Source organism: Andrena cerasifolii, chromosome 3 (genome assembly GCF_050908995.1).
Source record: "Andrena cerasifolii isolate SP2316 chromosome 3, iyAndCera1_principal, whole genome shotgun sequence".
Taxonomy (NCBI): Eukaryota; Metazoa; Arthropoda; class Insecta; order Hymenoptera; family Andrenidae; genus Andrena; species Andrena cerasifolii.
This window is the reverse complement of record NC_135120.1, coordinates 16,141,362-16,154,921: the sequence shown is the minus strand read 5'-3', so window position 1 is coordinate 16,154,921 and position 13,560 is coordinate 16,141,362. Positions and strand designations below refer to the sequence as shown.

Below are 13,560 nucleotides of genomic sequence, written 5' to 3'. Positions count from 1 at the left end.
TTTGATATTTAAGTATACCTACATAGAATATTTATTCTAGATTAAGCAGCAAATATTTATTTCCGAATATGCAGAAAATATTCATTTTATTTTGGGAGAAAAATATGTCAATGCAAAGAAGAAATAAATCCTTGTGCAAGAATAGTTCGAAATTGTGGAATAACTACTTTCTTTGGTCGACGCTTTAGTTTGCAGAATATTGAGTTGGAAAAAACTATCGAGTAGGTATACGTGAGCTTGATTAAGAGAATTAAAATCGACTTTTCTTGGAAAACAATAGGTACCTCGATCGAGAAAAAGGTATTCTGCAATTTCGACTTATTGTTTTCCACCACGATCTATTTCATTTGCAATTGTACCATATTTCTTGTCGCATTCTGTCAATTCTTTGATTTTCCAGTTCCATTTTATTTTTCTTGAAAGCGAAACCCCGAATCAAAAAAGTTCTTCTATTATTTCGACATGTATTTTCGTGTAGAAGCACACCCTTTCGGATTGCACCACAATTTTGGTGACACTTTGTATTTTCAAGCGATAGTTATTTTATTTCTTTGCCACTGCGTCGTGGCAAGGGATCGACGATCAAGCATGTGATTATTAATGATCGAGGTCGTGCACGCAGGCGCACGAGTCTCGTTGAAAGATCTTACGACCCTATGTGAAATATGGTAGGTTCATATAGATTTAGATTTAGATTGTAATAAATTATCCGGCTTAGATCGAATCCAAGAAGATCGAGCTTCGCGCTTTTTCACCTCCCACGCGCAAGATCACTACGATGAAATTATTAATCTCCGCTTCCCTCTCGCGATTAATTCGCGCCAATGAAGCCAATGTGCGAGTGGTTTTTGAACGAAAGAATTTTTGCCTCTGACTAAATAGAAAATATAGATCTTAATGAAAGTTCAGAGTTATTGCTGGGGAAATGATTTTTAATATTATATTCAGAATCTATCTGTCATACGCTGAGTAGTTCTAGTTAATAACTACAGTATTAATAACACAAATTTCATATACGAGTTGCGATAGGTACCGATTGCAAATGAATAACTTTTTATGATAATATCGTAAGCAGGAGTGTTTGTAAAGAAAAATAAAAAAAGAACGTAGGTAAAAATTGTAATAAATATTCTTCGATCACAGTAGCTACAAATCTCCATGCAAACGATTGAAATATTATTTCAAATATTGTGCCATTAAACACAATTTAAGAATCCTTGTGGAAAACACTTTAAGGATGAATTTCAGTGACAATCTTAGCCAAAAGTTAATCAATTTCCAAGATATTAATAACGCTCCTTCCTGTGATAAAAACCAGCCAGAAATGACAACTTTTATCGCAAATTCAGTTGAATTCGCTGTTACTTTTTATTTCATTTTGTCAATTTATTGAATACTTGATCTTTTATCAAAAACTTGTTTGTTGGAATGTACCTGAAATGCATCTGCTATAAATGAAATAACGAAACTACAATTTTCTTTTTCACTGACATGAGGAGCAGTGAGAAGTATGCGAATGCGTTGCAAGTGCCAAAAAACAATTTTTTTAATTTTGGTCCTTAGTGTTTTTTTTACAAGGACTCTTCAATTCTGTTAATCCATTGCAAAAACTAATTTTAAGGACAGTAACGATGCATGCAAGATAGTACTGTCACAATGTAGTAATAAATGAGTAGTGTGACACAAACGTAAAACTATTCCCACACTATACTGCACTGATTAGAACGTCCACGTTTCCTTTTAACTCCAAACAAGATTACCATTAATTCGAAATGTTATTTGCTATCCCGCTATCAAATGCAATCTGCTCAGCTCGGTAATATTTTTACTCCTAATCCGATCGATCTGGATAGCTCTCATTTGGGCCGGCGCAGCCGAAGTCGTTTCGTTCCCAATTGCCAGCGATCGCCGCAGCTGCACGTGAATATCAGCTTCGGAGTGTCAATAGACACAGCAGTAGCAGGCAGCAGCAGCAGCAGCAGGCGGCGGAGGTAGTTGCAGCCCCCGACTGAACCACGCGACGCCTTATTATGTAAATTTAATGACGTCGTCGATTCGATGCACGCGCGCCCGCCCGTTCCCATGGATGCGATTGCGCGCGTGCGTGCGTTTCAGCCTTAAGCTTTCCTCCAGGGAACACCTGATAAACCGCGTGACATTTGGAAATGTCAGCCCGATAAATACTGTTGGCCTCTGTTAATCCAAACGCTTCGTCCTTCCCAGAAGAAACCGAGAAGAGGTGGCGAGCTTTTTTTAATAACTTGCGGCACGGATAAGAATTATGTACGCCTCGACGAACTGATGGAGGCCTGTTCTATTCCTAAGCGTATGCTCCAGTTTCACCTTCACTTTTGGTATTTCATCGATTAATATTAAATATTAAATACGATACTTTAAAAAAAAAAGCTATCATATGCAGAAAGAGAATGCATTCAGGGAATGAGTGAAACATCGAATGCTGAGGGATGAATCCAATGCCGAGGGTGGAAAGGATACTGTAGAATTTTTAATCACCGTTCAAGCTTTGACATAGCAGGTACCCTTTAGAATGTTGCTTACCTGATTCGAGAGATTTTAAATATTCTGTTTCCACCAGAAACCCCCTTTTTCTAAAATTAAGGGACTTTTTAGAAGAGGCAGTTCTGTGACTCGTGGTCAGTATTTTGGATATTCATTCGACACCTTACTTTAAAAATCGTTGAGAAATTTGCAAAATGTGTAAGCTATGTCCTACGCACCGGCTGGGAGACATATAAGTGTGTCACGTGAAAAGATTCATGCACTCACCGCTGTTTGATTAAATACAATTCATCTCCATCCTGCGCGTCTACTACTAAGATCCGAAATTTGCGTCGAGATTCGCTGGAAATCGCCATTTTCGGTGTTCATCGAACGGAAGAGATCGTCTTCCTCGGCGTGTATTTAAGGTGAAAGTGTTGCAGCGGGGAAAATCGATCGGCGCTCGAAATAGAGAGCAGAGGCGTTTATCACGCGAACAGAGCAGGGCCGATCGCTGGATAAGCCGAGATTTCGTGGCAGTAATCGATACACGCGGTCTAGAGCCCCGGTGCATGAATTTACACGGGATAAATTTAGCGTACAGCGATTTGCATGCGGCGCGGTGATAAGTGCCGACGCTGCCCGAAGGAGAATGCATTTGCCCTTCCCGTCGGCCTGCGCCCTTTTCTTTTTAATGGCCAAGACGAGCACGGCCGTCTTTCAATATCATTTTTGTACATGAAAATTCTTTAAGAAATCGATTATTCTTTTTTTGTTTGTTCAAGTTTCGGTCCTTTTGTGAACGCGGTAATATGTAGGACGTGTATGCATTGGTGATTAGAAGTGAGTTAGAAATAGTGTTCCATATTTCACTTGAATTTCTGTGTTTTGGTTTTGCACAGAGATATATGTATCTTAGAAAGTGTTTCAGGTGGGGAACTGAAAGTTTGTACGACTTACATCTCTGCTTTTAAGATTTTTCAAGATGTGGAACGTGTCGTCAATGCTAAAGAAATAAATGATTCAGGATTTGTGTTTAAAAATGTATACCTTAACAAATCAAGTATGTATCAGAGCGAATCCTGAGACTTTAAATGTTTAAGTCAATTCGCCTTCCAATTTACCCTCTAAATATTAATTTCATTTTGAGAACACTTAAACTACACTGGTTATTGTATTTTCTGAACAGTTAATAAACTTCGACCACACTATAAAAGTAGAAGTGGACAAAAGTGATAAAAAGAAAGAAGCTGATAGCAGACATCAGACCTAATACATAAGTGTTGTTTCCAAGTTGTAGGTGTTTGTGTCCTTCAGCACTCCGCACAAATCTGTCTGGGACAACTGTTCTTGTTTAGGTATTTACTGTGAACTTTATATTTCATTCTGATTTGCCACATTCTCATGTTTTGTGGATTATCCGAGTCATTCAATTCATATAAAGAATCCCTAATCGCACCCTATACGAATACAGACGAAAACAAACTCTAAAGTTTGATTTTCTCCGCAAAATTCACTCGCAAAGTTACACTTATATATCACCACGCGAAACGGACCTACCACCACATTGTCACATCTGCTAAAATATCCCTGCTTCCGTAGCAGAAATGGATTCAAGAATCCCACGCAATTAACGATTTCATCGCGATAACAAGAGCTTCCGGGCATTTCCCTCCTTCCTCCATCAAGAGGACAGGGACATTCGAGCAACCGAAATTTCGCTGAATTTCCCCGCACGCGGGGGCACTCCTCGCCGTTCCGACGCGTGAGAAATTTCTACGCGTCACGATTTGGGAACCGTCAGCGTGACAAATACGGTCGGCGTGATAATGCAGTTGCGTGACACCAGCGTCTTGCCGCCCCACAGGGATGTTTTCTTCATCCTGCTCTTTTTTTCCGCGCCGGGCAATCAATTTCAGTCAAAAATGCCCGTTTTATTCTTCCCTTAGGCACGGCACGTTCCCTCTGCTGCCTCGCTACTTCCTTCCCACCCACTCCACGAGGGACAAGAAAATAACACAAAGAACGTCCCACGTGCCCACCCCCGAGGTAACCAAATCGAGGCTTTCAGAGGCGTGGTCGATACGGTCCACACGGCCACCGAAGAAAACCCCGATTCCCGCAATTAATCGAATAATTGCCGCCACGCCGAGGACCCGCGCAAACTCGTGTTAGCTACCCGCGAGCACGTCTCTTGCCCCGGAACAGCGCGCCGTGAAAAGGGAATTGCATCGCGCTCGGGGTAAAAACAAGCCGCGCGGATGATACGCGAAACAATGGTCGGCGACAATCCGCTCGGGGACCCGGAGCGGCATTGTGGCACGTTCGATTTCTACGCGAACCGGGCGAGCCATAAAAATGGCCCGCTTCCCTGGCGGGATCGAGCCTCGAGAGGCGCTCAAAGAAATCGGCGGCGGGAGAAAATCCTGCACGCTCGTGGGACCGCGCGGACTGGTTTCCGCCCGGAGAAAAACTAGACGCTGGTGGACGCGGAGAAGAAGCAAGGGAAGAATACCACCCACCTCGACCACCACCGTAGCAGTACGTGTACTCGTTATAGTCCATGGACGGCCTCTTGAGTAATCCCTGGCTCGGCACTAGGTCCAGCAACGCCGTGGGATCGCACATCGAGACGAACGGCTTGATCCACCTTCGTCATCGACGGAACGACACGATCCTCCGCGGCTCCGCGCGACAGGCCCCTGCTGGCGGGGGCAGCTGGCCGATCGCTGCTAGTCGGGCGGCCCGCGTAAGGGGCTCACTCGTCGCGGCTGATCGATATTCTCGCCCCGATCGTGGAGCAACAGTGAAATTTTCCGCGTCGCTCCGTTACGTACGATCCTTCCGGCTTCAAAGGGACCGGCGGCGACGGCGTGACACGTTCGATGGATCGCCGAGCCCCACGTACGACAAAGCACACACGAAACTCTCTCCTGCACGAATCCCAAATTAAACTTCTCGTCGCGTGTTCACGTGAAATACGACCAGCCGTGGAAAGTTGCGAGGCGGAATTACCCTCGCGCGCACCTGTTATACCGTGCCCCCGTCCGCCCACTCGATGGAGGGGTAAAAAAAAAGAATAGTTTCGCCAACGTTTTCCTTCTACGTGGGACAAAGTCGGCGATGAAATTCACGAATCGATTTAATCTCCACCGCTGGCGGGCTACGAAAAGTTTCTCTGGTCTCGTTTGAATATCCTGGGCCACTCGGTGCGGAATCGCTGGCTCCGGCCAGTCACGTGGTCGAATTTGCACCTAAACGGCCGACACTTTTGCACTGGGGATTAACGAACTAGCAGAAACTCTTTTCGACGGAGAACCGTCTCGCCCCGAAGTTCGTCTGGATCACGGGTACTCGTCGATCACCCGCAGGCAAATCGGCAGGCGATCACGGGGAGCACGTGCGTAATACCGTGGAAAATGATGCGGCACAGGCAATCACCAGTTTTTCGCACCCCGACGGGAAATTTATCGTCGAATCGACACCAATTTCCAGCTCGCGGCCCGATTGAAAGCGAAGCACTGACGGAGTCCTGGGACCAATCAGGACACTCTACCCCGCGTTATCGGGGGTTGGAAATTCGCTCTGGGTGAAGGTTCAGCTGATCGATAGGGTCGACCTTCCGCGACTTTCAGATTCCTTCGGAAAATTCGAGTCTCCGAAACCTGGCGTCCACTCTATTGATCTTGAATCCTTGTAAATCACCGTGGAGCACTATTCTATCAGAGAATTATCCTTCGCTCTAACACTTGCCACACAATTATCCGAAGCTTCTACTTTCTTCCCCTGAGGCTCCGGAATTCAAAAAATCTCCACTGTACGTACCTTGCACCCTCACAGACTACTATCACTTCCGATCACAATTATCCCTCAAGCACAACACGATCTTCCCCAACCTGTATATTGCAAATTCACGCGGGCACACTCGGCACGTGCAGCAACGTTGGCCAGCAACGTCGGACAGCCGCGAGTTCCTTCGACGGATCGACTCCGGACACCACCGTGACGAGACGCGTTAGAACTCTGTTCGAATTCAAGGGAAGTTCCCCTTCGTGACGCGGGCGATCGGGGAACGAGCGTGGTGCGTGTATCAAGTCGAAAAGGGACCGCACGCTTGCGCGGTCACTGACAGACTGAGGATACTGGGCCAGCCGATGAATCCCGACACTGTGGCGGATGGAGCCGGCGGACGAGTGGGGGGCAACGAGCGGCTGCGGAATCTTTCGGGGAAGGGGTGGCTCGCGTAGGACCGTTCGTTCGGGGGCGGACTGAAAGGGTAGGGGAGCGAAAGTGGGGAGGACAGCAGCCGGTCCTCGAGGATTCCGGCGGCCACTGCTTCGCCGACGCTGCAGTGGACATCATCAAGGGACGGTTCCCTCGGCGCATTCTGTATACACATGTAGCTGCATCGCTCCGCCGTGTTAGCCACTTCTTCTCTCGCACCTCTACGTTCTCTTATTTACGGTTCTACTCCGCTTGGTCACGGCAGACTTCGACGCGCGATCAAGGCGCATCGCGGATGAAGATGCACTCTGTGGGAGGTGTTCGGTGATGGACACTTTTTCGCGTAATCTTCTTACGGTTGATGGAAAGTTTCGCGGTTGAGTGAGATGTGGCAGCGTGTGCGGCTGGGAAGAAATCCGGTGTTGACTGTTTTTGTAAGAATAAATCGTCAGTTGGAGCTGTTTTAGAACGGGGAACTAATTTACAGATGGATCCGATTCATCGACTTGTCGAAGAAGTTGAGTCGCGTGTGAGGTTTGAGCTTCTGCGCGGGAGTGTTAAAAACAGGACCGGGGAGTTTTGTTGTTTTGGGTTTAATTATGATTCATTACTGATTGTACTGTGTGTATGGTGATGTTCGGTCCCTGCGACTTTAATTTTAAGGTTTAACTCTGGCGGAGCGGATGCGGGGTCTATTTGCAACTAACTTTGTATATATGTGTGTGTAACTATTAGTATTGCTTGGTGAAGGAGATCATTATTTTAGTAAGGATACTAGAATCTGATATAGTAAAAGTTTTTAAAATTGTTTTAGATTTCGTCTTTGTTTTTTTAAAGGCCAGAAGGAAATGACGCGTGTGGGAGTAAGAGGAAACGGGAACCACTGATTGTTGCGTGGCTCTACGCACTCTGATCTTTTTGTAAATAATTTTTAAAAAAATTTTGCCTCGAAACGGTGCGTTTGCGGTACATGGTTCCTTTTGGACTTTTTGTCTCCCCATTGAGCAGAATACGTTGGTGTAAAAGAACATTAATTTTCAATCTTATAAACATTTTTTAGGCAATTTTTTTTACAAATGTTCACCGATCCAGAGGTGTAGATTCACCCCTGAAAGCGGTGTCCACCACTTTTTATACACCCTGTACATGACGAGCGATCAAAGCGTCCACAGTCCAGGGGTTAAGAGCACGATATGGACGTTTTCGTAAACACGATGATGCAAGATGTTCAAAAATAACGGGGACAGTCGAAATATGTAAATTCTTCAAACCAAAAAAAGAAACGGATACTCCTTCATCGTTTTGCTTTAGCCCTGCCCCAGCGAGTTTTGTTTTTCACTGCGATTATACAATGTAGTGGATTAGACGACGATAACCAATCGGGCAATCGATCAATAGATTGCTTGGACTTTGAATAATAAATTATTCAAATAAATGTTGCTCCAATTCCATTCAAGCCACCGAGATCACTTAATACTATCAGCCACACGTTTTGGAGCAAACTTGCGATCGGTATCAATCTCTTTCAAATTCCTAAACTAACAACTGTACCTCGAAAATACACCTTTCAATATTACACTTTCATCGGTGGTAAATACCTATGAAATAAGATCAAATTCCTATGTCCACTCTCGATAATAATATATCGTGTGACGAGCGTGTGTCTCACTCATGTGAGGGCAGCAGATAAAATGATAAGTATGCGATTCTTTTAATCACCCTGTCAATTTCTCGAAATGAAGCGAAACCTGTTTCATTTCCTACATTCCAAATGCCCATCCCCCATCTATTTCAGAATCTTCCACAAAATATTGATAACGCAAAAAGATCCAAGCAGCAAGAAAAGGGCGAGCACCCATGAACGAAGAAACTCCACACAATCGAGCGTGGCCTGTTCCAAATAATAGAGACACGTATCCTGTTCCCGGGGTGGAATGCCACCGTACTAAATCATAAATCGAGAAACTTAAGGTAAAAGTGAAAAGAATCGTTTAATCCAATTCGGCTGCATTCAGCATCTAATCTGGAGCCGAGGGCCTCCGTTTCCCCCCCGAAACTTGTGACTTCCAAATCGTGAATGGCTCTTCATCGAACCAGCGCTATCGATAACGTTATCCGTGACAAACGAGACGACGATGAACGTCAGAGTTATCGACACACGTCGTCATTTGTCTATGCTCTTCTTGACATCGTGCCCCCGCTATTATTAGCAACTGAAAGACTTTTATCAAACAGCTCGATAGCGTTGATGTTCCTTCTTTCCGTCTCTTTCCTCCCGGTTAACCTGGCCTGCTGAATGTTTCCAGCGTATCCAACGGCCTCGCGCCATTCACGGCATATTCACACACGGCTTCACGTCTCCGTGATGCATTGAGAATTAATCGCGACGGAGCCAGTTAACCAGTCAATGGCTAGCGTAACGAGAGTTGAATGGACCGAGGAGCAACTCGTGGATACTCGAGCGTAAACGTTGCTCGGGAAAAGTATTGACGGGGGTGAAAGGTATCGAGGTATCCCCTTGCCTTCCACGATTATGGAAATTAAGAACAAACGGAGGGTAAAGCTCGAACTTCCAAACGATAAAAGCCTTTTCACACGTGACAATTATGTGGCTCATAACTGGTGTTGAATATGCAGGATAGTGGCGATTCTGTGTAAATAAATAGGTGGGGAATGTGGAGAAATATTTCTCGATTTGGAGCTTTGTTTTTATAAAAAGTCACTTTGAATGTGCATTATAAAATTGGTAAAATATGGAAGTAAATATAGTATACATGAGAATAATATTAATCTTTGTGCAAAAATTAGTCGAAATTGGAGAATAACTTTTCTTGGAACAGGGCTTTGTTTTTGAGAAAATTAAATTTGGAAATCCGTCGAGTACGTGTGGATTTAATTATTTGGGTATAAGTCCCATATTCAACACTGACTTTCTGGGAAACAAAGCCTTCTTTGAAAAAATGGTACTCTGTAATTTCGACTCGTTTCTACAGAAGGATTCGTTTTATTTTCAGTACCCTGTATATTGGAATCTAATTTGGGCAGATTTGATGATTGGGTGATGATAGATTAAAACCAATAAAAAAGGTGGAAAATGTGATGATACATCTAAAATACCAGTAACTAATTACAAAAAAGTGGTATTAAATGGCCGTAAATCGCAAGGAAGTGTTTCAAGAGAAGAAACGTGGTATACATACAAAACACAATTTCGATTATTTTGGATTCGTCATTAACACTAGAACTATCAAACCAGCGAAAATGAGTGGTTTTAAATTTTCATTTGAAATTACTCGAATTTATGTCTTTGCATTCCAGAATTTTTTTCACGTTTCTATTGCAATATCTAAAGAATTAAATTTGTCTATACTTTATATATACCGCACCGGGCATTTTGGCATTTTCTTCTTAAAGATAGAATGCAGCCAAATACGGCATAAAATTCGAATAAACGTGAATGGTGTCAAATTGCAAATGTATGCAAAAAGGTCTCTACCTCCAAATGCACGAATTGTCTTCACTAACAATAAATTTAGCATTTTTAAATATAAAGAAGTGTATTTCCAAGTAGTATAAATATATACAATATTATGTACATATTTTTTAACAATATAAAAATTTAAAAAATATGAACAAGGTTTATTTTCCTTGCATAATGTATTTGATAAATAACCAGTCATCTTGACTGGTCTGGTAGAAATAGGCTTACATTAATTGTCGGTAGTTCTAGCGTGGAAAAATATTCTACAACTCTTGTCACACATTTGTCTTTTCTTACGTCCACCTGTCGACATCCCAGAGTTTCTGTCTTTCGATTCGAGCCGATGGTTTCGATTAAACTGTCCATCGCAAACGCTAAGAACGTGCACAGAAGCGGGGACGGGGAGATAGATAAACGTGATTCGCGTAATTGTGCTCCTAAATGGGTCAGAACGATAATGGTACGGAGGTCGTAGCGGACGGCCAATCACTACCATATGTACTCTGTAATTCGACAAAACCTGACTAAAATTGCTCGTTTTGCTGACAGTAAAGTTCGTCCGAATGAAATTCGATTCTATTCGCAGTTTCTGTGACATCAAAATTTCTTGCATTGCTCTCACTTTATGTATGGTTAGGAATGGTCAAGCTTGCTTGTCACTCATACACTTCAAGCCCAAAGTGGATAAAATTTTCCAGTCTTACTCCTGATGAATGATGAATACCAAATGACTTACTACGTAGTAGTTTATGGTTATTCGATATTTCTAAGGCGATTTTACGTCGATTCAATGAACTGAGTATTTAAAAGAAGAAAATCTGACTCTTCATCTTGAGATGAGTGAAAAATTATACTAAATAATATTTCGTTTAGGAAATAATTGATGTTATAAATTACATACAAACGTTGGATAGGATGCCCTCTAATTACATCGTACGCAATTAGCACCGCTTTGGAAATAAGAATATATCGCGAGATCGGGTGCTGCGTGCGTTTAGTCCAAACGTGAAAGGGTACATATTCGAGGCGCGGATCAAAACGAATATCGTGCCTTTGTTTACTAAATCCGCGGGCATTCTTCGCTCCACTGCTGAGCAAAACAAGAATGAGAGGGAAAAAAAGACAATTTCGCATCCGATGTTCCGGGAGATTGCGGGAAAATTTTCAATTTTCCAGAGGAGCAGAGCCGTTGACCGATTTTCATTCGCGCGACCCAATTCTTTCTCTCGCTACTTTGCCCCGCCGCGACTGTATCATGACAGAACGAGCTGGAAGCACGGGAACCAAGCCGTTTTCACGAAACTCGAGGATCGCTCAAGGTATTCGGAACACGCGAACCTGATACACTTCCTACGCGAGCAACTTATTCAAGACGAAGGGGCGAATCACTGTGGTCGGAAACGGGGGCGTAAAAACATTACCTATTGCCACTTGTGGTTTAAAAGTGAAACAATATTTGTGGTTGTCACGGTTGTTCAATTGTTGGATATAAACCGGGAGCTTCCAAATGTTTATAATTTCTACAGATATTATTGTTCTTTCTATTACGTGGAGTGCTTGAAATATTTAGATGCGAGTATATCTAGTGAAATGGTAAGAACGTGTGGTAAAAAGTGTACAAATTTCTGTATTGAAATATTTAATATTGCACACGTGCAAGTATTATGCGTTGCTGTAGGTATAATTGTAGGACGAAGCATATTAGTATCTTAATATATAAAGCAGAAAGCTTCCATATGTTTGTGTGTTTGCCTCAAAAACTTTCGAACAATAAACTCTGAAACCACGAAATGTGCCTCAGCTCTTTGTGCCTGACTAATCCAGACGAATGTGACCATTTTCACAACAAAAAAACGAAAAAAAATTTCTTATAAAATCAGAATCTAAATTTCGGGCGAAGCCGAGTAGTAAAGCTAGTATAGTACAGTATATAAAGTAGATTTTCTTAATACATTTATACTTACAAGATTTCTGTCCAGAAATGTGCCATTGCACATGTACCATATTGTATTTTACATTTCCCACTTCAGCAATTAACACCCATCAATAATTAGATTACTCTTTCTTCTAGGACATTGAATATCGTAACCATTCTCTCCAAAGTTTCCTTCATATATATAATATGATAAAAATATGGCATTCGATCAAACCAGAGCAAAGAAAAGTCTCCCACGTTCAAACCGAAGAATTATCATTATTTCATATTATTATATGAAATATTATATATTCATTAGAACAGTAGTGTCCAATTTGAGAAACTGCAAGCTCCTTTTCAACATTGTCCACAGTCCACGAACGTCCCCCGAACACTTATAGCTACCCTATCCCCTAGCTCTTGCTGAGTCTCCATTCTAAGAAACGATCTCGTCAGCGACTGCCCCAAAACTTGCACGATCAATCTCTAATAACGTCAGACAATTTGCAAGGCCGTATCCCCTTTACAACTATGCCAAACATTTTTTCATCTGCGCACGTATCGAGCAGGCCACGCCAGCAAGATTCACGAAACTTACCATACCGCGCCATCTTCTTACGCGGCGGGCACGTGTTTGTGTAACCGAGCCAGCAGTTATGAAGCATGACGAGGACGTGCTACCGGAAGTTTCGGTAGCCGTTACCGAGAAGATTCTCGGCAGGTTCTGGTTGTGCGTCAGCGTAGCAGCTACAATAAACGTGTGAAGTTGACGGGAGCAAAACCCGCGGAGCGCTCGGCCCAGATAGAAAACACTCCGGCGATCGCCATCCCGAAGAACTTGATAAAAGATTCTCGGTCATCGCGATTCCATTTATCTTCCACCAACTTCTAGACAACGCAATCCGAGCGCGGTCCCTCCCTTTTCTCCCCCTCCTCCGCGGAGGCAGATTTCATTTCGTTCGCCTAGGAAGAGAGGAAAAACTAGGGAAGCTACAACAGGCACAATTATAGCGAATTCACCCTGTAATACCGAGACGCGGACTTACAGGTGGAATAAAGACAACGAACGCCGAGTATGCGTTGGATTTGTGATAAATACTTTTTAAATCTTTCTGTGTACCTCACATACCGAGTTAAACTTGTGCGAGCGATTTGGGATTGACGATAAAGTTGACCGAATTTGACAGGGGGAAGTGAGTGTATATAGTAGAAGGCTGAATGGAACGTGGGAATCAGCTGAGTCTTATATATATTATTATATATTTATTCGAATGTGTTAAGAAAGCAATCTACATGTCTTACAATTGGTTTAATCACGGGCATGCACAGGTGGTACGGTTCAGCGTGCCCAGCTATGTCACGGGTTGAGAGGATAATAATGCTCAGTGAATAATGAAAGAGCATCCCTTGTAATTTAGATTAATCCCTCCAAAGATTAAAG

The 13,560-nt window shown here is 43.0% G+C and overlaps 1 protein-coding gene across 10 annotated transcripts in view; it reads right to left on the bottom strand.

Moving 5' to 3' along the window:
• The window catches only part of Ten-m (teneurin transmembrane protein Ten-m), an 834,379-nt gene that overhangs the window by 62,373 nt on the left and 758,446 nt on the right, over positions 1–13,560 (bottom strand). For 3 of the 10 annotated variants that reach the window (XM_076807854.1, XM_076807860.1, XM_076807858.1), the window contains exon 1: positions 5,022–6,632. The exons of the other annotated variants lie outside the window; for them this stretch is intronic. In XM_076807854.1, coding sequence (XP_076663969.1) covers positions 5,022–5,127 — 106 coding nt within the window. In that variant the 5' untranslated portion in view covers positions 5,128–6,632. Of the gene's footprint in view, positions 1–5,021; positions 6,633–13,560 lie in introns of those variants that run through there. 10 annotated transcript variants of the gene reach the window in all.